Source organism: Betta splendens, chromosome 10, assembly GCF_900634795.4.
Source record: "Betta splendens chromosome 10, fBetSpl5.4, whole genome shotgun sequence".
Lineage (NCBI taxonomy): Eukaryota > Metazoa > Chordata > Actinopteri > Anabantiformes > Osphronemidae > Betta > Betta splendens.
In genome coordinates, this window is record NC_040890.2 from 4,175,222 (window position 1) to 4,199,086 (window position 23,865).

Here is a 23,865-nt window from a genome sequence, read left to right on the forward strand (position 1 = left end):
CGACGCAAACATTATCCGTTTTATACAGTTATAAATTCCGCAATATCCTAGATTCTAGTGTGTCTTGTCCTGTTCTAGATTATAATTTTATATTTAGAATTTAGAGCTTTCATATAAGTGTAAATTTGTGATGTTTCTCTGAGGCCTCCCATGGTTGATGGCTTTGTGGCCCATTGTTCATTGTTCTTTCAGGCTTCTAGGTTTACATGTAGGCCACAACTTCTATGGCTCTTTGTTCACAGCAGAAATCAGTTTAGCTGAAACATCTGCAATTCTAAGTCATTAATTTCAATGCATTTCTATTGTGGGAAGAAGAGGAAGTCAGTAATGTGATGAGATAGAGAAACTCTTTGAAAGAACTTCTGGCTTGTGAGGAGGTGCCAGGTTGACGTCTTCAAACGACCTTTGCTAGACTAGTTTATAGTCTGGAATAGTACTGCCAAGTCAATGTGCTCTTTAAAAGGAGCACAAAGTGGTGGCAGCTCCAGGGATTTCTTTGGCACAGTCTAGAAACTGTAAGTGATCCTACTACTGCTGTTGCAAGATGTGGAGAAGCATGCGTATAATGGTTGAGTGTCTGGATGTAGACAACTTTGATCCTGTGGCTGATGAGGCTCTGGTTACTATGAAGGATGAATACTAATAGTGCACTCAGCCAGCGTTTAGTGTGAACATGCAGCTATTGGTTTGTTACTGCTCTGCCCTCCTTCTATCTTCCAGGGACACTGGCACCCCCATCATGCAACCATGGCAATAACTGCTGTTAACTAAATTGACCTTCAAAGGATTTATTAGGTTATGTGGCAGAAAGTGGCCGCTGGCACATTTATCCACTAACTAAAAACATCTTGGCACATATTGACCACACACTGCCTGAGGTACTGTAGCATAAGTTGTCCCTTCCAGAAATTAACTGAACAAGGAGTAAGCGAGGGAATGGGCAAATACTGCAAAATAGAGACGTGCAGTATTATTAGACTCGAAGCCTACAAGTTAGCCTGGTCCTAAAGTAGAGAAAGTGTCTGCTTCTCGAACCTGAACTACAGCTGGTTCCACAGAGGAGCTTGGTGGCTAAAGGCTCTACCTCCATTCTACATGTAGAACCTCTAGACCTACCTGTCTACCTCTCGACCTCCTGTCGACCAGCTCTGAGAGAGAAGCATGAGGAGCTGTGAGAAGATGAAGCTGCAGAGTTTAAGAGCTTCAAAGGGAGGAGAAGGGGTTTGAATTTTATCCTCCAGATTTTTTTGTCATTTAAACAAGTTTGTCTAATTCATAGCTTAATATACTGTAACCATGGCCAACCATGAAAATGTGTGCATAGCAGCGTAGCACACTGGACCAAGCATGGAACTCAAAAGCTTATTTCTGTGGAGCTGGACTGTTTATTTTGGTGGGTGAGACTGGTGAGTCAGCTCTGCCATCAGTGTGGGACTGTGAGTAAATGGGTGAATGAGAAGCAGTGTTTAAGTGCCAGTAAGGTCTAAAGGTACTATATAAGTGCAGGTCATCCACCATTTGACCAAAACCAGTGTGGGCTTCTGGTCTAAGAAGGGTTTCAAGAGACAAACCCTGTAACGGATGGATGCTGCTTTCCAAATAAACAGAACGCTCCTGCGTAATGGCTTCAGGCAGAGTTGGTGGGAGCTCGTTACCAGCAGCCACTCATTAACAATAGTTAAATCACTTCGGAGTTTGATCTGTGACACACACAGGAGATACAGGCATGTCGTTTTAATTAACATGACTCATTAGCCCCAATCTAACTAGATTAATTAAAAGGGGGATATTCCAATTAATTATTGATTCCATTAATTAAGCCAAAGCAAGTAAGAGGAGGGATGAGAGTAATTAAGCTAAATGTTAAATTTGTTGCTACTTATGTTTGTATTGGAGCAAGATGATGATGGTGTGAAGGGGAGATGGGGAGGAGCCATGTGCCTATTCAACTGCGAGGATTCAGCCCTTTATTAACTGCTCTCAGAGTAATAAAGCAAATAAATGAGAGTTTAGATTTCTACAGATTAATGTCCAACTGATTCATAGTAATTGATCATTTTTTACAGGACCAAACCTCAACATAATTCACCTTAAGGTACTCAACAAAGCTCAAACCATTGAGGGCGTAATAATATAATGCTTCAGGCCCAGACTGGTCTTGTACAGACTGGGAGGAGACAAAACAGGTGGTCACTGGATACTGAAGGTACTGCAAACAGATGAATTGTGATTTCTGACTTACACAGTTTGACAGGGTTGATTCTTCCTCTTCGTATGTGTGTAATGACACACACATCAGGGTCGTCAGCAGCGCACACATTTTTCATTGTGTTTTCACACATTGGCGCAGCAACGGCTGTGAGCCTTTGCGTTTGCTGTTGAGCTGAGGCGGCAGAATCTTTGTGTTTGACAGTGGAGGAAACTGGGCCATCGGCGATCAGAAATCGAGGCACGCGCTGCTCAGTGCTGGGGCCGCCACCCGTACGTACTGTCCAGTCACCTGCTGGCGTGAAGTCCAAGCCAGCATGTGCCAGATGTGTGTGAGACAGAGGTCCTGAAGCTGAGTCCAAGGCCAAAAAGACCAAAGAGCACAGATTCAATCAGCCACGTGCAGAATAAGGTGTTGGGCCCTGAGCTGCTGGTGTTGCTACACGGCTCACGTCCCCCCTCCGCTGTAAAGTATTGATTTATTAATTAGAGCTCGCTTGTGGGATTTGTTGTATATTTAAATTTGTAAGGTGTTAAATCTGACTTGACCGGTGCCTTGAGGTCAGTTCACGGTTTGTATTTATCTGCACTTATTTATAAGGTCTCGTATCTGTTCAGACCTTCAGGAGTAATAATATGTTTTACTCCATATTAACGATCATATTTTATTGTTATTATTGTCCATTATTCAACCTAACAGGGAAAAATACAAGACAGCGTTGCAAAATGACCCAGATGTAACACTCATAAAACAGGCGCATGTAGTCGAGTCTGCCTTAAAAGCATTGATTGGAAGGAAGTGACTCTCGTGTTCCGTGTGGTGTCCACCATCACACATGACAGTGGTGGAATCAGCCACAGAACAACACACTGCGTAATGAGCTCTATGTCTGTGGCTGTATCTCTACACTGCACTCTTCAAGTACTTCCTCTCTGTTACTGGGTGTTTGTTTCACCTCAGACTGACTTGTCTTGTTCAGGTGTGTGAACCTTTCACAAACTGCCGTGTTTGAGACAGATGCTGCAGGAACGTAGATATTAGACTGGGACCTGGCAATTGTTGTCCTTCCTTTCTATGGCAGCGACTCTGTGCCTCACAGACAACAGACGTGGACCCAGTGTTTGTCTTCAGACATGACTCTGGTCCCCGTCGCTTCTCCTCGTGTCGTGATCCGCCGTGTGACGTCGTTGCTTTTGACGCTCCCACCTTAGCCCCTCCCCCTGTCAGGTTCCTCTCCCCGTTCCTGGTTCCCCGTCTCATTCGGTACCCGCCTCATCAGCTGACCATTTTTACATGTTCCTTTTGATTTTACTGCCGAGCCACAGTGATCTGCTGTGATCATCAGCCATGTTCTGACCAAGAAGCCAGGTTCTGAGTGCTGTTCTGCTCCTGCTGGATCTCGCTCAGGAGGATAAATGCTAACGATGAGGAGAAACGATGACCAAGTTTGAGTGAATGTTGTGCCGATTCTTGTGTGTCGGACGTTTTCCTGGACGACCCTGTTTAAGGAAAGGCGTTTAACTTGTTTTGAGAAATGTTTGCTCCCAAGATGGGAAGAGTGAGGGGTGCAACCCGGTTTATTAGCGATAGGGGGAAAAAATAAATACAGAAGAAGAAATAATAAGAAGGGGCTCCAGGTTTTTTTACTATCAGGTATGAACAGCTACAGTAGGCTAGTGTTAGAACAGATTTTGGGTTATTATAACAAATAAAGGTATAACCTTTCTGTCTCTCCTCCATGGCCTGTTTATGTCTGTGAGTGAAGCTTCCACTGATGCTGTGTCTCGTGGACATGATTCTGGACTGAGCACATGGATACGGAGGCGCACAGTGCGCTCTGTGTGCTGTAGTGCTGTGTTTGTCCACAGGGGGGCGCACTCGCTCTATTCAACAGTCATAAACCCACTGATCTCGCTGTACACGCACAAACGACCCGTTAGGCCAAATGAATTGTTGCTTCACAAAAAGAGTGGACGAAATGAACAGAAGAGCGGGAGCTTCACCTCGGCCGCGCTGCCGAAGCCTCGTGGTCCTGGTGGTCTTCATTAGAACACTTTCACCATGAACACAGCACAGAGTTCAGACCCAATGATAACGGAACCAGCGAGCCCACGAACGACCGTTCTGTCCGCAGATCTCACGTAGTTCTGACCTTAATGCGGAACCGAGCCATTACTTGAGTTCCGGGCGTTTGGTCTTTCCACAAACCGCAGCCAGCAGCGCTCTGGACCAGGTCTGCTCCCTGGATCATGTGAAACACGCTCTCACACCGCGCCGTTGATAAACGTGGCCGCTAGGTGTCATGTGAGGCGCGCGCAGCTCCCGCTGGCCGGAGGAATGAATGATAACGTCCCCACTACTCCCCGTAATGATACAGTCCGAACCTGAAGGCAGCGGGTGAATGGCTCTGTACATTCACATAGAACGCGTGCAGGCATTGACCCAGTCCGGCCTGTTCAAGTCAACAACTTCTCTACACACTGTGGACCCACTGGTTGGGTTTGGTGGAACGTGGAACCAGCTTCTGACCCCGATGGCGTCACTGTCATGACGCACGTGCCGCTATCTACCTGCCGTTTAACCTGGGTCAAGTATATTAAAACGATGCGCGTCCGAGCTGCGAGGGAAACGGACCACGGCGAGGGAGACTTGTGCCGAGCGGACGTTGACGGGCACCGCTGTCATCCAATCAGGGAGGGCTCTCGGCGTGATTTCCAGTCGCGGGGGCAACGGGGAGGCGGGACGATGCGGGGGAAAAAAAAGCAAACAGTTGAGTGAACGGCGGCAGTGAGGAGCGGAGTGGCGGAGAGCGCAGCGAGGCACGCGCGGTGCGCAAAGGAAGCGGACGGAGAACCAAGAGGACACGTCTGCCGAAGCTTTTCAAACCAGACACCGGCACACAGTGAACGCGCGCCTGCTGTTTTTATACGGATTATTGTTTTATTCCAACTTCCCAGCGTTACTGTTTTTTTTTTTTTTGCGCTGCGCTGCATTGGAACGTGCGCCGTCGCTGCCCCGAGACTCCGATAAAAAGCAAGACGGCACAGCTATAATATTAATAATAGTAATAAAGACTCTACAGTGATTTTTTAAATGATTGTACATTAATGGGACAGACGTCCCCGCACGTCAAATGCATCTCGGAAACTCCTTTACGCAATTTGGAGAGTTTTACCTCCAGACTGAAATGGGCGATGGAAATTCCCATTTGACCGTTAACGGGGAATAAAAAGTTTTTTTTAATCGAAGTGCGCTTGTTTTCCCGGCGATGATTGTGCTGTTCGTTGTCCTGTGCATCACGGATGGAGCGCTCTCCCAGATACGCTACTCTGTGCCGGAGGAGGCGGACCACGGCACCTTGGTGGGGAATATCGCCGAGGACCTGGGGCTGGACCTCACGAAGCTCGCCTCCCGCCGCTTCCAGGTGGTGCCCAGCTCCCGCACCCCGTACCTGGAGGTCAACCTGGAGAACGGCGTCCTGTTCGTTAACGAGAAGATGGACCGGGAGCACATCTGCAAACAGGGCGCCAGCTGCCAGCTCAACATCGAAGTGTTCTTAGACAACCCGCTGGAGCTGTTTCGGGTCGAAATCGAGGTGGTGGATATTAACGACAACCCGCCGAGCTTCCCGGAGACCGACATCACGGTAGAAATCTCCGAGAGCGCGACTCCGGGCACGCGGTTCCCGCTGGAGAGCGCGTTCGACCCGGACGTGGGCTCCAACGCTTTACGCACGTACGACATCACCACCAACAACTACTTTTACCTCGACGTGCAGACCCAGTCGGACGGAAACAAGTTCGCCGAGCTGGTGCTGGAGAAGCAGCTGGACCGGGAGCAGCAGGCGGCGCACCGCTACGTGCTGACGGCGGTGGACGGCGGGCAGCCTCCGCGGACCGGCACCGCGCTGCTGGTGGTCAAGGTGCTCGACTCCAACGACAACGTGCCGGTGTTCGACCAGCCCGTGTACACGGCGAGTCTGCCCGAGAACGCGCCCGTCGGCACGCTCGTCATCCAGCTCAACGCCACCGACCTGGACGAGGGGCTCAACGGGGAGATCGTCTACGCCTTCAGCAACCACATCTCCGGCCGCGTCAAGGACCTGTTCGGCATAGACGCGCGCACCGGGCGCGTCGAGGTGCGCGGCGAAGTGGACTTCGAGGAGAGCAGCCTCTACCAGATCTTCGTCCAGGCCAAGGATTTAGGACCGAACGCCGTGCCCGCGCACTGCAAAGTGCTCGTCAAAGTGGCCGACGTCAACGACAATGCCCCGGAGATCCTGTTCAGCACCGTCACGGAGTCGGTGAGTGAGAAGGCGGCTCCCGGTACCGTCATCGCGCTGCTCAGCGTGACGGACCGGGACTCGGAGGAAAACGGACAGATCCACGTGGAAATCCTCGGGGACGTCCCGTTCAAGTTAAAGTCGTCTTTTAGAAATTACTTCACCATAGTGACCGACGGCCCGTTGGACCGGGAGCAGGCAGACTCCTACTCCGTCACGGTGGTGGCGCGCGACAAAGGGACGCCGTCGCTCGCCACCAGCAAATCCATCCGGCTCCAGGTGTCCGATGAGAACGACAACGCGCCCACGTTCACGCAGCCCATGTACGACGTGTATGTGGCCGAGAACAACGTGCCGGGGGCCTACATCCACTCCGTGACGGCCCTGGACCCGGATATCGGGCAGAACGCGCTCATCAGCTACTCCATATTAGAGTGCGACATTCAGGGCATGTCCGTCAAAACCTACGTGTCCATCAACGAGGAGACAGGGTACCTGTACGCGCTGAGGTCCTTTGATTACGAGCAGCTGAAGGATTTCACCTTCGTGGTCCAGGCCAGAGACGCGGGCACCCCCGCGCTCTGCGCCAACGCCTCCGTCAAAGTCATCATCGTGGACCAGAACGACAACAACCCGCTGGTGCTGGGCCCGCTGGGGAAGAACGGCACCGCCAAGGAGCCCCTGCCGCGCTCAGCGGAGCCCGGGTACCTGGTGACCCGCGTGGTCGCCATGGACGCGGACGACGGCGAGAACGCCCGTCTGTCCTACAGCATCCAGAGGGGCAACGAGAACGGCATGTTCCGCATGGACTGGAGGACGGGCGAGCTGCGGACGGCGAGGCGGGTGTCGGCCAAGCGGGACCCCCACCAGGCGTACGAGCTGCTGATCGAGGTGCGGGACCACGGCCAGCCGCCGCTCTCCTCCAGCGCCAGCGTGCTGGTGGCGCTGGTGGACAGCGTGGCGGAAGGCCACGGCGGCGGCGGCGGCGGCGGCGGCGGGCGCCAGGAGGGCGCCGCCGTGGCCAAAGACGGCGCCCTGGACCTCACGCTCATCCTCATCATCGCCCTGGGCTCCATCTCCTTCGTCTTCCTCCTGGTCATGATCGCGCTGGCCGTGCGCTGCCAGAAGGACAAGAAGCTCAACATCTACACGTGCCTGAGCAGCGACTGCTGCCTGGGCTGCGGCGTGTGCTGCTCGCGCCAGAGCCGGGCCCGCAAGAAGAAGCTCAGCAAGTCCGACATCATGCTGGTGCAGAGCGCGGCCGGCGGCAGCGGGCCGGGGGCGGCCCAGGTCCCCGTGGAGGAGTCGGGGAGCTTCGGCTCCCACCACCAGAACCAGAACTACTGCTATCAGGTGTGTCTGACCCCAGAGTCCGCCAAAACCGACCTCATGTTCCTGAAGCCGTGCAGCCCGTCCAGGAGCGCCGACACCGACCACAACCTGTGCGGGGCCCTCGTGACCGGCTACACGGACCAGCAGCCCGACATCATATCCAACGGCAGCATTTTATCAAACGAGGTGAGATTTCCCCCATAAAAGCTGTAAAACACTGTGATTAGCTGAGTTTTTGCTTCTGAAAATCCTCGGGGACGTTACGGAATTTATGCTTGTGAGTCTTTGAACTGATTAAAAACCAAGAGGGAGACAAGTTAGATAGTGTTGGGTGGCTGGAGGCTGGTCTCCCTGGAGACCAAGCGGGCCACTCCAGAACCGGGCAGCTGCGTCTCCTCCTCCACACGTCCCACTGGGCCCGGCTCAGGCCCGTTCGCCGGCCGGCCGGCGCCGCGCTCGCGTCGCGTCTGGCCCCTCTCCCCCCGCGCTCATCGCGTTACGTAAGCTGCGTGAGTGACAGCTCCCTCTGTTTCAGACCAAACACCAACGGGCTGAGCTCAACTACCTGGTGGACAGGCCGCGGCGCGTCAACAGGTGAGCGCCGCCGGTGAGCTCGTTGACCGGCGTCCCACCGACGTACAGTAAAGACACTCTGTGCTGTGTGCTTTCAGCTCCGCCTTCCAGGAGGCCGACCTGGTCAGCTCCAAGGACAGCGGCCACGGCGACAGCGAGCAGGGAGACAGCGACCACGACGCCACCAACCGGGGCCACTCCTCGGGTTCGTACGCCGCCGCATCGTCGCGTTGTGTGGAGTTAGTGGAGGTGACAGAGGTGTGCGTCTGCTGTGAGGGGCGGAGCCTGTGCTGGCGTGAAGGGCCGGGTCAGGCCGTCCCCTTTGTGAGGGGCGGAGCCTGTGCTGGCGTGAAGGGCCGGGTCAGGCCGTCCCCTTTGTGAGGGGCGGAGCCTGTGCTGGCGTGAAGGGCCGGGTCAGGCCGTCCCCTTTGTGAGGGGCGGAGCCTGTGCTGGCGTGAAGGGCCGGGTCAGGCCGTCCCCTTTGTGAGGGGCGGAGCCTGTGCTGGCGTGAAGGGCCGGTCAGACCGTCCCCTTTGGTTCGGACGCACGGTGAACGAATCCCGCTGCAGCCCTTAATGAGGAGCCTGCTGCCTGTGAGCTCGGCCGCATCAGAGCCGGAGGCCGCTCCGGGGGACGTGAGCGGCTTTTCAACGACCACGGGCCCAACAGGTTGTGGCTGCAGCAAACAAAACGCTCGATTCACTGGTCCCTTCGTCCATTCACCACGCGACACTGCTGCGGCTGGTGTGCTCCTCCTCCTCCTCTCCCTCCTCCTTCTCCTCCTTCCTACACGACCATCGTTCTCTGCCTAAACGCTTCCATCACAGGTCGTGTGCTGAGTTCTGGCCTTCATCATCAGCATCATCATGGGGCTCGTGGGACAGAGAATAGCCACCACATAAATACATTTCTTAAGAGAAGTAACCATAAGGTACAGAGCATGTTGCTGCAGCTGGTGGTGCTCACACTGAGGGAGCTACATTCCCCCCTCCCTCTCAGCCTGGCGGAGCCTCCTGTACCTGTGCTGCTGACTTTGAGTACCCTTGGTGTGGCAAATAGGATTCGGTTACTTGTTGCAGAGTTATCGGCCAGATTAGTGCTTTAACCAGATTATTTGCTGGACCTTAAGTCTTTGTTTGATCAGGATAATTGATAGCGTGGCTTAGCGGCCGGCGGTGCTGGGAACGGGACGCGGCCTTCGTTCCCTGTGCCATAATCAAGTTTGCCATTCCCTTGAATTGCATCATGTTTAATAAATGCTAATGTTGTGCGCGTGTAATCCATCACTGCGCTTTGTTCGCCTCCTCTCCTCTTCACCAGCGCATCGGCCTGATCCTTCTTTTCCAGAGTCATATTTTGTTTGTGTAATCTGATTTATTGGACCATATTGTTGTCTGGACGCACTAAATTAGTTTGTTGTGAATTACAGCGTTCACGTGAAATAATATTGGCAGACGAATGGGACAATAGGATTTGTTTAAGCCATTAAGCGCGGTTTACCCTCAGCGCCCGGCGTTTCTCTGCCCGTTCTTGCTTTTGCTCGGCTTGTCGTTGTGTTTTGTGTTGACAAAGATTTGCGTTCTTTCTTCTGCTGCTGGCTGCGTTTTCCGCTGCTTCAGGCCATGCGCGCGCTGCCTCCCTGATCAAAAGCCAATCAGTTTTACATCAAGCGCGCGGCTAAACAGGATATACGTAATTATAGAGAACAAGTCACCGGCTGGACACAGCTGCTAATGGAAGCGTTTCCCGTGTTCAGGTGATGCCGTGGCAGCGCTTTCTATTTATTCCGCTTAAAACACAATGACACACACATATTCCTGTGCTGCTACGACAGCACCGCCGCTGCTGCTGCCGCTGCTTTATCTGTGCTGTGCTGTGGAGTAATCATGGTCCTTTTGCCTTTTTTAAACGTAATTCTGCATAAAACAACAAGGGAACAAACGATTGCGTGACATGAGCAGCTGAAATGTTTAAGGTTTAAATGAATTCAAGAAGTGCAAAAAACCACAAAATAAGCACTTTAATACAGAAAATGGTGATTAATTACTGATCTTTGTGGCTTTTTTTCTGAATATAACAAATGTACAGTAATTGCTCTACTTGAATGTAACATGCTGGACTGGGATTGTTTCCAGTCACCAGTCTGATAAATCTCACATCAGAAATCGTTTCTGTTGCATTTTTTTGTGCAAGGCTTTTTTTGCACGTTCCGTAGCAGTCAGGACATTTTGTGCTTCCTTTTTGTGCGTCTCCTTTTCGTCTCCTCTCATCCCCGCTGCCTCCGGCATCCTGTGCAGATGCCATTAAACAGTCCCGCCACGTGTGTTTATTGCATATTATCAGTGTTACTTATCAAAGGAGGCAATGTCACACACTTGGGGAAGATGGAGTCACAGTTAACCACCCCCACTCCAGCACTTGGCTTGCAGTTCATGTTATCACCGTGGTAACAGCTCACTAATCTGTAATTCATTTCTCAGACCTCTGCATACCAATTACCAAATGAAGGTTATTATGGAGACTTTGCATTTGCCCTGCACCAATGCTGTGCAGAATGCTAAAAGGAGATGAAGCGTCAGAAATAACGAGGGTCAGTGAGCTTTAAGATTGCATTAGACCCCCCCTCCCCCCTCCTCCCCCTTCCTCCCCCGTCGGCCGTCTCTGCTCGCGTCCGGATTAGTGCGAGTCGTGTTTTCAAGTGCTCGGCACATACTGTTCCCTGCAGGTGGAAGCAGCTTCATACCAAGTGTTTGCTCTGAAAAAACTGAAGGCGATAACAGAATTAACCATAATCTATATCTACATTTTAAGCACAGCTCAGGGTTTGCGCTCGGTCCATTATGTAAAGCATTTCCCTAGCAGAGTGAGGACATTCGGCTGGTCCTGACTGAGATGAGCCTTCAGGTGTAAGGTTAGAATTAGAGGTTAATGTTGGTAAATGCATCATGTCATCACAACAATAAAAGCAGAGTGCACCTGAACGTCACGTCTCCTGTAACGTAATGCAAACGTTATGGAAACTAGTTGGTTTGTTGCTTCTGTCTGTCTGATGAAGTGTGTCTGTGCTCACGCTGTGCATTCAGTTGTTTGCTCCTGTGTGAGAGGCCGTATTAAAATGTAATGTGATGGCGTATTTATGGCGTGTTGGTTAATATTTAATAAGAAACCCTCTCCTCTTGATAGGACACTGGGCACTTTTCCAAGCTGTTAGTGACGGCAAGCCAAATTAATCCGCTTTGTAACAAAGCAAATTCCCCGTTTGCTGACTGCTGCAGGCAGCGCGCGCGCACACACACACACACACACACACACACACACACACACACACACACACACACACACACACACACACACACACACACACACACACACACACACACAGCTTACTGAGACGCAGCGGTCTTAGCCTAATCAGTCTGTATTCATAGGGATTAGCGGCAGATAGCCGAGCTGGACAGTACAGATTTTAGCCACAAACAGCGACTCAGACACATACACAAGCGGATTTAAGTTTCAAAAAACATGCATACGCAGGATCTAGACCCTGCACCAAAAAACATATGGGGCAATGAAAACACTGTTTGGCGTAAGGCTCACACTCGACCTAAATAGCCCAACAGCTAAGTCCTGCTAACTCAGTTCGTCTGCTTTGATCTTTAACAAATGATTTTCTCAAACAATATCAGTTTTTATATCTATATGGAAACTTTTTTCCTCCTCCCTCCCCTGCAGGCGCTGACCTTTTCTCTAACTGCACAGAGGAGTGTAAGGCCCTGGGCCACTCCGATCGCTGCTGGATGCCAAGCTTCGTGCCCTCCGATGGGCACCAGGGCCCAGACTACCGCAGCAACCTCCACGTGCCTGGAATGGACTCGGTCCCAGACACAGAGGTATTTGAAAGCACCGAGCAAACGGCCGATAGGTCGTTTTCTACCTTTGGCAAAGAGACATCTATCAGTCCAAACCTCCACCATCACCCAGGTCTCCATCACGGCTCCCTAGAGAGGACAGAGTTGGAGGCTATTTTGCCTAGCTCCAGGGCTTGTTTAAGTGAGTATTGCTTAGCCGGGGCCTAAATGCCCACTTTGATTCTGATTTGGTGTTCGGTTTAAAAAGGGATTCCAAATTGAATGTTCCTGGGTTGGCTCGCATTTCACTTTAACTCTTAGTGTTTGACTCTTCCAAAGCAGTTATGTGCTGGAGGGCTGCATTTCCCCTCTGTTGGTGGAAAGGATGCTATGAATTGTCCATCAGTGACGCATGTTCTGCTTTATATAGGGGTGTGTTTGAATCCAGCATTAATGCACTGTGTGAAGGGCCTTTAAATGTAATGAGTTACATTTATTGTGAAACTGCGTTATGTAAATAAATTGAACTGAATTAAAACTACTGCATTAGAGCAGAAAATCAAAAAATGTTTTTGAATTAAGGAGAAAAAAAAAGCAAACTCCCAAGGAATCACTGTTTCTCAACTCTCCTTCAAAGGCCACAAAGAGATTCATCCTCACTGCAGTTTGGTGATAATACTTAATTATAATTTGCCTGAGGAGTCCCCGCTCTGACGAAGCTTAGACTGTTATCACACTCCAACACCGTGGTTCCAAACAGCGGCTATGTGATGTTAGGACGTGCAGAAAGAATTTGGTTGTTCTTAAATACAGTAATGTTTTATTATTTTGCATATGTATTATAAACATTCACATCAACTGATACTGGACTAAAGGTTCGTTGCAGGACACTCATTCATTTTATGAATCCCCTCATCTTTAAAACTAAAATTATTATGAATTTTTAGTTATAAGATTTTCTTTTAGGAATATTTAGATTTTTATACAAAAAAAAATCATTATTATTGAGTGAAGCACCTGTACAAAGCAATTAAAACCAGCCGCAGTTGCACAAGCTGCTCTGTTGTTGTTTAAAGTTGTAAAATGTCTTATTTCATCATCTAATCTAAAGTAGAGATCTATGCGCATCCATGTTTTTCAGCAGTGGGACATTCTACATTGTAGTCTATTATTATATGCAGTATATATTACAGATATTATTAGAAATGCTTTTATTCTGTCCCTTAGGATGGAAGGAAGTAATAAATCCAAATATTAAAATAACTAATAATAAATTCAAACAATCCAGTTTTAGTGCTTGTTTTACCTCTGACTGTTCTAGAGAACAGATGTTTTTACGACTCATTGAATTCATCTTGACCAATTCATGGATGTGAGAGATGAGCTGACATGTACAGAAAGTCTACACACGATAAAGAATGAAGTCAATTTTATTCTAAACAGACTACAAAATTATTATGTCATATGTGGTGAGGGACGAATACAGACATCAGTCGTGTTACGGTTGTAGGGACGTCTGTGCTGATAATGAACATAAAACCATAAGATAAGATGAACCTTTGTTCGACCCACAGGGGGGATATTTTAACGTTGGGTCAAAGAATAGAGAAAATGAGTCAAGACTGATTAGCTGTAACATTTTACCAATATTAGACTAGAGGTAAGAAACATATTCACATGTACACATTATTCATACAGTATCTATTCAGTAGTCCAATGAACCAATGAATGGTTGAATCCACTCAACCATGAAAGTCCTTCTAAAAGATCTAATGTGTCAGATCACTTACAATAAACTAAACTAGTGAAATGTAGGTGAGGATGGAAGCACCACTTAAAGAACGATTAGATGATGAATGAGATCAGAAAGGAATGAATGCGCAGCTGCAGAGCATCTTCTTCGCAATGAGTCATGTGACCCAGTGGCTCGTTCTGCTGGAGTCGGTCCTGAGTGACACAAATAAAAACCATCTATGTCTGATCAACATTTCCTGTCAGCAAACATCAAACATTGAGCAGTAAACAAGTTCATGTTGTAAACGCTGATCATTTCTGTTTCCTTTCATCTGCTCAGTTCCCCTTTGATGCTTCTGACGGTTGCTATGGTTCCACTTATTAAATGCTTATGTTGCAGCACTTCAAGTGAAGGGCTCCTAATGTTGCTGCCTTTCCCACGATCACTGCCACTTGTTCGTCCCAGAGCAGATCACTGAGGGGCTTATACTAATGAGTCCAGGGAGGGGTGGAGGCTGGAGGAGGGGGACAGTCACAGCCTGGGTGGGTGGGGGGGTTTGGGGAGGAGGAGGACTCAATGACCAACCTGGGGCCAGGTCCGTTTCGAACTGAGCAGTTGGGCTGAGAGGCACAAAGGATCCATTACCGTCACGAAACCCAGGCAGCAGTGAGGAGAGTCAGTCACCATTTTACGCCCCTGCTACTCCCATGTACAGTCACACATTAGTCATTTCACATTAGTAAACGGAAGCAGCTGAGCGATGTGAGGGTGAACAAGGCCCGATGCTCCGGCTTCTGCCACTAACCCGTGCTTTTGTTTCTCTTTCTGCAGCGGGGAAAAGGCTTTGCTAGCTCCTTTCACATGGACTTTTCGGACACTACGTGACTTTGTATAATCACTCCCCGACAACAAAGGCCATAAAACAGAACCTTGCCCTCCATCACACACATCCTCAACCAGTCAGAAATCCAAACCATTATGACTGCAAACACAACAAGAAACGACCCTCTCAAGGAAAAAAGTCTCTGGAATTTCTTGGATCACTGCCGGGCTGAGGAGGACGGACGCTGAGGAGGACGGACGCTGAGGAGGACGGACGCTGAGGAGAACGATAGATGGAGCCTTACTTACCTTTATCTCAGCAGGACTGAGAAGCATCACAAGGAGTGTGTGCCTGTTTACAGTATTGATGTATACAAATAAACTGATCACTGAACTCAAAGCACCACTGAGCCCTTTAGTGTGTGTGTGCTCACAGAGAGACGCCAAATTGTACAGGAACATGTTTGTGCATTTCAAAATGCAAGACCACAGTTTAGGTTACGTTACTAGGTTCTGTGGTTCGGGTGTCTCTGTTACAATCTACTGTAATTTGTAAGGAACTCATTCTTTTCTTGGTTTGGTTTGGTTTGGTTTGGTTTGTTCACCACATTGTGGGCTGCGACAGTGTTTGACCTACACTCTTCAGTAGTTTCTATCATGTGTGAGATGTGTTTATTATACTCCTTTAAAAGTTTAAAGCTGAATATAAAAGTCCATATACAGATTTATCTATATCTGTTTGTTCTAAGGGAACGCTCCATTTGCTGGGTTCCACTTTCTGATTCACAGGTTTGACTCTAGGCCCGAACACAGCGTGTTCCCCCAGTGGGAGCCACAAAGTGAGACAAAACAGCCTCAGCCAGCGTAAAACCCAACGTGTCATTGTTTGACATTTCATTCTTTTCTATGTCTATAAATAAAAACAAGCTGCCACTGGAAGCAGGAAGTTAAAGGTCCATTTAGAGCCTGGAGAATCAACAAAAAGATGTTTTATAAAAGCCTTTGGGATCCAGTAAATACATGTTCTTTTCTCACATATTACACACATTATTAAACACGGTATACAAACATGCCGATATGTCAACAATAAACAGAAAAATGCAGGAAATGGAGGTCTCATGCTTTTATTTGAGGGACTTAGCTATTATAATATCAGCTTGCACTAACGTGGCTTCTCAGCAACCCCCACCGGCCCACGGCTCATTACCCAGGTTGGGTGTGTTCAGGTACTGTAATCAGCAGTTGGAAGATAAGTAGCAGTTCTGCAGGGACCGCTGGAAACCAGGCAGGACACGGTCCCTGAGGACCCGGGTTCAGAGCCTCTGGTCTCACTGTGTGGAGGGTTTTAAAATGGGATTCAGAGGCCTGTTGTGTAATAACAATTTTAAACTGTACAATAATTTTACAATAATAATTTAAACACTTTCTGGCTCTATGAGCTTACCATTATTTCTTTAAAAATGTGTTCTATGTTAAAATATTAGGTACAAACCAGTATAGGTATGTATTATGATAATATATATATATATATATATATATATATACATATACACACACGCACGCACACATAAATACACTCATGATTGGAGGCAAATAGATGGCGGTGACCTCAAACATGTCACGCGCTGTCAAATTGAGACGCGTTCTGTGACCCACTCAGAGCAGCAGAGGAGGTCTGTGTGTTCATTAGTCTGAAGTTGATGCAGCTGTAATAAAGCTTTGATACAGATGTTGTCCTGCTTAGTTTCCTCTACACACTAAATATTCATGTTTGTTAGACAAAGTCTTTGTTGTTTCTTCACACTAAGAAATCAAAGTATACCAAATATACCAAATACAATATATATACCAATATACCAAAAGACCACACAAGCTCTGTCGCCCCAGAAGAATCCTTACGGGGCACACAAGTACAAAAGTACCCTCTAATTAACTGCTGCCCCCTGATGTAATACCTATGTATTTCAAGTATCTGATTGTCTACATTGGGTTTTTCAAGAAACAAAGCTACAAAACCTTGTACCCTTTTAGGTACATTCCTGTACTTTGATTTTTTAGTGTGTAGAAAAGTGATGTAATGTTGACCATAGTCTGACAAAAAGCAGGAAGCGATGATGTGAAGTGTTCCGATGCGACGGAACAAGGACGGAGCTGGACAAAGGTTGGGCCGAGTATAATTACATCTATGTTCTGTTATATTTGACCTCTACTCAATGTTAATCTGTCACAAACCAAATGCTTGAATTCTCAGACACACTAGGCTCCAAATGAGAAAAATCAGTGGAATATAATGAAAACCAATTTAGGAGAAGAACAAAAAGAAGCAGACTTCCCCTAATTCTCCAAACAAAGATAGTGAAGCGAGCTGGAGTCAGAGACAGAGACTATTGTGTGTGTGTTGAGCTGCTTGGACTGGGGGCAGTGGAGGACGTGATACCAAGTTTACAAAGGCAAAGGTGCTTTTAGGAGCCTGGACTTTTTCTGCTCTTTTGCAGATGCCACAGACTGGATGGTCTGCGTGAAGGGTGCTTATGGAGAATTCAGGAAACTATTTTATCATTTGGCATCTGACTCATATTTCGTAACTTTTTTCTATTCTTGGCATTTCATTTATTACAGTCACAGGACAATACTACACTAAATACTAAGGTGGAGCTTCCTGAATGTGCTTAGTTTTATTATTAATCTACTAATTACACTGATTTTACTGACAGGAAGTTGTTACCAATTTTTCTATGTTTAAAGGATTTTCTGTTAGTTTGAGTTTTCTCACTGCAGGTTGTGCAGCAGGTCAATTACATGCAACATTGATGTGATGTTTACAGAGCGCTTTTCCTACAGTTCTATTTCTCCTTGCTATTTGCGACACATCAGATGTGTAGAGACTGGCAGACAGACCAGTGTCGTAGTTGCAAAGAACCTCATTCGGTAGCTGAAGGCTTGAGAGCTCTGACCAGGGTTCTGAGCTCGTGGTGCTCTGTGATGGGAAACAAGGTGACTCCACAGCTTGCCTTTTGAGAAATTATCCCATTTATCGAGAATAAATTCACAGACGGTTGTTTGAACCTCATCACTGCGTCCTTTGAGTCGAGTAATCTCAGTCCAACAATGACACAGTAATCACATCAAAGGCCTCCAAAAAAGACAGAGCTGAGATGTGGGGAAAGCAGGAGCTGAAGAAGAATAGAGACACGGATAAGTAGAGCGAGAAGGGGATAAAACAACCTGTGTTCTTCATTAAACTCAGAGGAGGAAACATAAACATGCTGGATGAAGAATGTTTGTCAAGTCATCAATTTGAAATTACAGTCACAACATTTAACAAAAAAAAGAAAATGGTACAAAGAGCGAAACCTCCAACCTACTGTACCTGCTAACACAAGCAGGGCTCTGGAGGCTGGTGGTGGTTCTGCTTCATTGGGCTCCTCTGTCACATGTTACCAGCCAGGCCTGACCTCCATGAACATGAACGGGTCCAGTGTGTGGGTCTGAGCTTGTGGATGTGGGTGTAGGCTGCCACCACCAGTTTCATCTCTGCTTAGTTACCACGTTAGCAACAAAGTCAGTTTAAGCAATGTTAATAAAATTCTCTGGCAGCTGCAGGTAGAAGGAGGTCCAGTCTGTGGGAGAGAGAAGTAAGAGCAGTGTCATCACAGGGAGATGGAACAGGTTCAGTAATGACAGGTAACCAGTAGGTCAAGTAGGAAACACAAGTCGCACACAAAAAGGTAGTAGGAGGAGCTAAGCTGTGGTGGAGCTCTGCTAAGTGCAAACCAAAATGCTAGTAAGGAACAAGGCATTAATCCAAACAAGCAAAAGGCTGAAGTTTATGTTAGTATTGAAATAATAATAGATTATTTGACAAAACTTCCTCCATTTTTAAAAATTCCCTCTAGTACTGCACCATGTCCTTTTAATACTACCACCATGTCCTTTCAAAATAAAAACACACATTTATCACAATGTCAAACAGCTAAATATTGAAAGTTGTGCCTGTTAGACATTAAGATGGTTGAACTGAGTGCTTATTATCAACTGGTACTTCAAATAAAACAAACAAAGAAGCTTATGGCTGAATAATTGTGATTATTTCCATTTACTTTTATGACCCTGATTTCCTAAAGCCACATAATAACATCTTGTAACTGAAGTGAATGCTGAGAAATGTTCCCGCTACTTAAACATTGTGCTGGTTACAAACAATGTTTGATACTGTATGAGTATCACCTTGTTTAAGATTTGTTTTATGAATTGAAATGGCTATTCAGCTAATTTCAGCAAACCTGGAATGTCATTTCACCAAGTCCACCAAATTATTTCAGCTTTTTCCAATTTAAAATGTAACAATTTTTCCCTTCCATCCTCTATCTCTTTTATTTTCTGTTCAGCTACTTTCATCCATGGTTTTGAGGTTTTTCAGCTTTCAGTAATTCTCCAGGATCACATTCGATATTTCAACATTCACAGTGATTTTTCTGCAGGTAATCTTTTTTTCTATTTCTTTATTCTTTAGCACATTTTCAGCACCCAACTACTGCCAAAAATGCTGAACTATAGAATCATGGAAGTATAAAAATGTTATATGTTATTAGTGACATTATTGCTTTTATTACATTTTTGTTATTTTTTTGTCTCATTGAAAGAAATAGAGACACTTTTCTTTTTCTCAGGCTTAGGATACAGACGCCATTTAATACATTATACAAATCTCAAGACATGAAATTTTTCACTCACTTTTGTAACATGGGATGTTTTTTATTTTCATTGGATGGATAGATTGCTACAGAGCGGCTGTCACATCCATACATACATCACTTAGTGGTGGTCATACTTGTATTCTATTTGATGATGCTCCCGAAGAAGCCATATATATATATATATATATTCAGTTATTACAATTTTGGCTTTGATGGCAAAAGCCTTTTTAGCAGCCTTCCAACTCAGCCTTCACCCTTCACTAACAGTTTCCATGACAACAGCACAACTGTGAGAAGTCGTCAAGATGACAACCTGTTTAACAATACAAATGACAGGTCAAATGCCTGACACACACGCATGCACGCATGCACGCACGCACGCACGCACACAGACACACACTTGTACTTACCTCATACCTTTTAAACTTTTAAAATAGTGCAGAAGTATTCATCTAATCCTGCTCCAATACCCCTGTCAATCAATAAGCTCTCAAATAGCTAAACTGAATACTGAGATGTCTGCCTATTGCTTGGACATTTGATTGGTCAAAAACTGTAGCTGTTAGTTAGATCATGTCTAACTAATACAGGCCTGTAGCAAGAAATCTAAGTAAGGGATGCACTTCTAGAGAAACTCACTTCAACTTCAAGGAGTATAAATCTCCCAGGGACAAATACAGATGGACCTGGCCAAGACGCGGGCGGTGAACAAGTGGCCCGTGCCTCAGTGTCGTCGGGATGTGCAGCGCTTTCTCGGATTCGACAACTTTTACCATACCATTTTTTTTTTGAACAGATTTCATTTCCACCTCTCATATCGCCCAGGTTCCAAGAACGGCAAACCCAATGCCTTGTCACAAATCCACAATGTTAAGAGATCCAGAAGACCCTGGCTTCATTCTCCCTTGCGGCTGCTTGGTCCGGGCTGTCTTCTGGTCCATCGAGAAGCAAGTCTAGGATGCCATCTGGGGTCTGCCAACCTTACCTTCTTGCCCACCTAACCGCCTCTTTGGTCCTCCAGGGAAAGGTAATTTCACCCGGACGGACACCATTCGTGGTGGGGAGCCATTTTTGGGATCCATCCATGAAAAGGGATGTCCGTGAGTACGTAGCTTCATGTCCTACCTGCGCTGCTCATAAACCCATGCATCAACGCCTTGCAGGGTCTCTCTGGCCCCTCGCCGCCGTGGTCCCATGGCAAGACTACTGTAATGACTGTTGTTGAGCATTTCTACCGCCTGGCTCATTTCATCGCCTTGCCCGAGTTGCCCTCGGCTAAGCAGACCGCCCAGGCCATGCTGGAGCACGTATTCTGGCTTCACGGGTTCCTGAAAGACATCGTCTAAGACAGGGGGTCGTGTCCCTTTTTTGGAAGGAGTTCTGTGCATTATTAGGAGCTGAAGTAAGCCTCTTCTCCGGTTACCAACCTGAAACCAACGAACATACGGAAAGGGTCAACCAGCAGTTGGAGGAGGTCTACGCCTTTTTTCAGCCCGGAACCCCTTCATCTGGTCACAAAAACTTGTATGGTCTCCACCGGTCTGACGCCTTTCCAGTGCGCCTACAGGTTCCAGCCTTCGTGTCACATCAGCACACCAGTGACTGCGGGCTCAGAGGACTATGCTTCAATCACAGGCCAGGTACAAGGAGGCAGCTGACCGTAGGCGCTACCCTGAAACAGGTTACAAGGTTGGAGATCAAGTCTGGCCCTGCAAGGGACCTGCACCTCAAGGTCCTGTCACATAAGTTGACGCAAAAATTCATAGGATCTTTTATGATTGCCAAGATCATTAATGCAGTTTCTGTTAGGCTCTCCTTGACTAGATCCCTGTGAATCCATCCCACGTTTCACGTGAGTCAGCTCAAGCCGTTGACTAGCCTGTTGGTTCCAGCTAACCTTCTTCCTCCTCCTCCTTGCATCGTTGCTGGCAGCCAAGCATATGCAGTGAAAACTCTGGACTGCAGGTCCAGAGGAGAGATCATGGATACTGGCCAAGGATGTTTTAGACCGGGACCTCATCTGGGACTTCCATCATGCACCGGAAATTCCTGGCCCGTCTGGGCTCTATGATACGATACAATACGCGCAACACAAAGACGGCTTCCAGCTTCTGGATTGACCCTCTCAAAGTCTGACTGCACGTTGGTCCTTATTTTCTGTAGCTACTCATTGAGGTGATGGTACTGTATGTCACAAGGAAGACGATCAGCTTGAACTTGAAGAGCCTGACAAGGCTTTGCTTCTGTGTTCTGTTATAGTCAGTCACTTCCAGGATCTCCACCACAACACATGGTCCTGATAGAAGCGTATTCTATACAAATCCAGCGGGTACTAAAACAGAGGCTTCAATGAAAAGCTCACTGATAATTTGTTGCCTTAAGCATAAACTGCAGAAGCTTAGGTAGTTTCAGCAAAAGAACTGTACACCAATACACATTTCCCACAGCGACTGCAGAATGGCTGCTCTGGCGTTAGCTGCACCAGTGTTACCTGCACAGGCGTTAGTTGACCGGGGTTAGATGTTCCGGCATTAGCACTTCTCTGTGTTTCTCTGTGGTTGTAGTGATTATGCCATCATTAGTTATATTTTTATTAGGAATACAGTATATGCTCTGATAGACGCCCCCAGCGTTTTTTGCAAAAGTAGCCTCGGCTCCTGGCGCTTAATTAGAGACCAGCCATTATGAACAAAACCTTCAGAATGTAATATTTATTTTTCAAATAGGTAGCCTACTTTCTTAATTACTTACTTACTTGAAATGCAATAACCACTGGGGTTGAAAAATGCCGTGAGCGAAGCTAACTAGTTAACTACACAGCTAACCAATTATTCCTAATCCACATCAGTGGGATATTCATGCTTTATACACCGCACCACCCCAGCTATCTCGTACCGGGAAAGGAGAAGGAGAGTAGATTGCATTTTTTCCATTTAGTTTTGAACCATTGAACCTCTAGCAGCACCACGAAGGTCACCTATGTTAACACCATTCTCACTCATGGTGCTGCACAACACACAGAACGCACAGCATCCCATGATGCGAAGTGACCCGGAAACGGACCACTACAGAATTTACAAAACTTTACATACAGGATTCACAAGAATGTTAAATTGCAATGTCTGTGTTTTTCACTTCTATTTGTCATCCGAAACTGCAATGATGACTTTGTTGTTCTCCAGTTCGCTATAATGTTCCTCTTCTTCTTCTGTCACTGCGCTTTGTACTCTTGCTGCAATTTCTGTCCTCCTTCACAACATGGCTGATTTTCTTTGAGACAATGAATTAATGATTCCCCAAGCATTTCGTTTGAGATTTCATCCCATGCAGAAATGATTCATGTCAAGCCAAGCATCAGGCGCCATGAAGGTGGGTGCAATGAAAAGATGTGATTGTTATATTGACTCTTCCATTCTCTGATTCTTTTCAGATCAACAGCATAATGACGAGTGGCTGCTTTACCAGAAGTTTCTTTTGCGTTTTCCACAGAATACGAATCTTACTTACAATGTCGAACGACCGCTTTAGTGTCATTTTGAGGGCAATGTAAAGTAGAATCTGCAGTATGTGAAAAGAAAAGCTAAGGTAAAGGTGTCTTCCAAACTGAGCAATATTTTACAGTTTCTCAAAATACCAAAGTTTTTAGAGGGTGTCAGGGTGTATAGGACCCGAAATATTTCCCCGCGTTCCATCCGAAGCCTGGCTACTACTAGAAAATGACTATAATTTGCCGCATCCCCTCTGAAACGGCGCTTATTAGAGACAGGCGTCTATAAGAGACTCTGTGTCTATTGGAGCATATAAGGTACGTGGATTTAAATGATTTGAATGATCTTGTAGCTTGTGGAACCATTTTGGACAAGAGGATGATGAGTGCTGACCTGATGTAGTGACGTAGACGGAAGCAGTAGCTGCAGCCAATTGATCCTGTGACCAGGACTGAAGTTTCACAGCTACAGGTGTAAGTTCGACATTTTTCTAGTTAATGATCTTTATTGTGATGTTTTGCATTTAATGCATTAACACTTTTTACTGAGGTGTAATGATTTGGAAACACCTGGTGCCAAATAAGAGCGATAAACAGACACACACAGGTCCCCTCACAACATGGATTGATTGACTTCAGAGGAAACAATTATGGAAAGAACAATTGATATGCCATTCTCTGAGCAGCACTTCATCCATCACTGTCCACAGGCATTATTAGTTCTTCAGAATTCCTAATTCACCCCTGGGATGAAGACGTTGCTGCTAACTTTTATGTTCATACGGACGTTCTTATCTGTAGCGTCCTCGTTTACTCACGCACTCATGTAGGACTCAAGCCCTTAGACACACACACACACACATACACACACGCACGCAAA

At 47.0% G+C, this 23,865-nt stretch overlaps 1 protein-coding gene across 1 annotated transcript; it reads left to right on the forward strand.

Annotated features, from left to right (window-relative positions):
- Positions 1-4,949: 4,949 nt before the first annotated feature.
- On the forward strand, positions 4,950-16,530 carry pcdh10b (protocadherin 10b). The gene is made up of 5 exons (XM_029165288.3): positions 4,950-8,009; positions 8,359-8,417; positions 8,495-8,601; positions 12,129-12,286; positions 14,811-16,530. The coding sequence occupies exons 1-5, from the start codon at positions 5,478-5,480 to the stop codon at positions 14,862-14,864; spliced, it is 2,910 nt and encodes a 969-aa protein (XP_029021121.1). The 5' UTR covers positions 4,950-5,477; the 3' UTR covers positions 14,865-16,530.
- Positions 16,531-23,865: the final 7,335 nt, after the last annotated feature.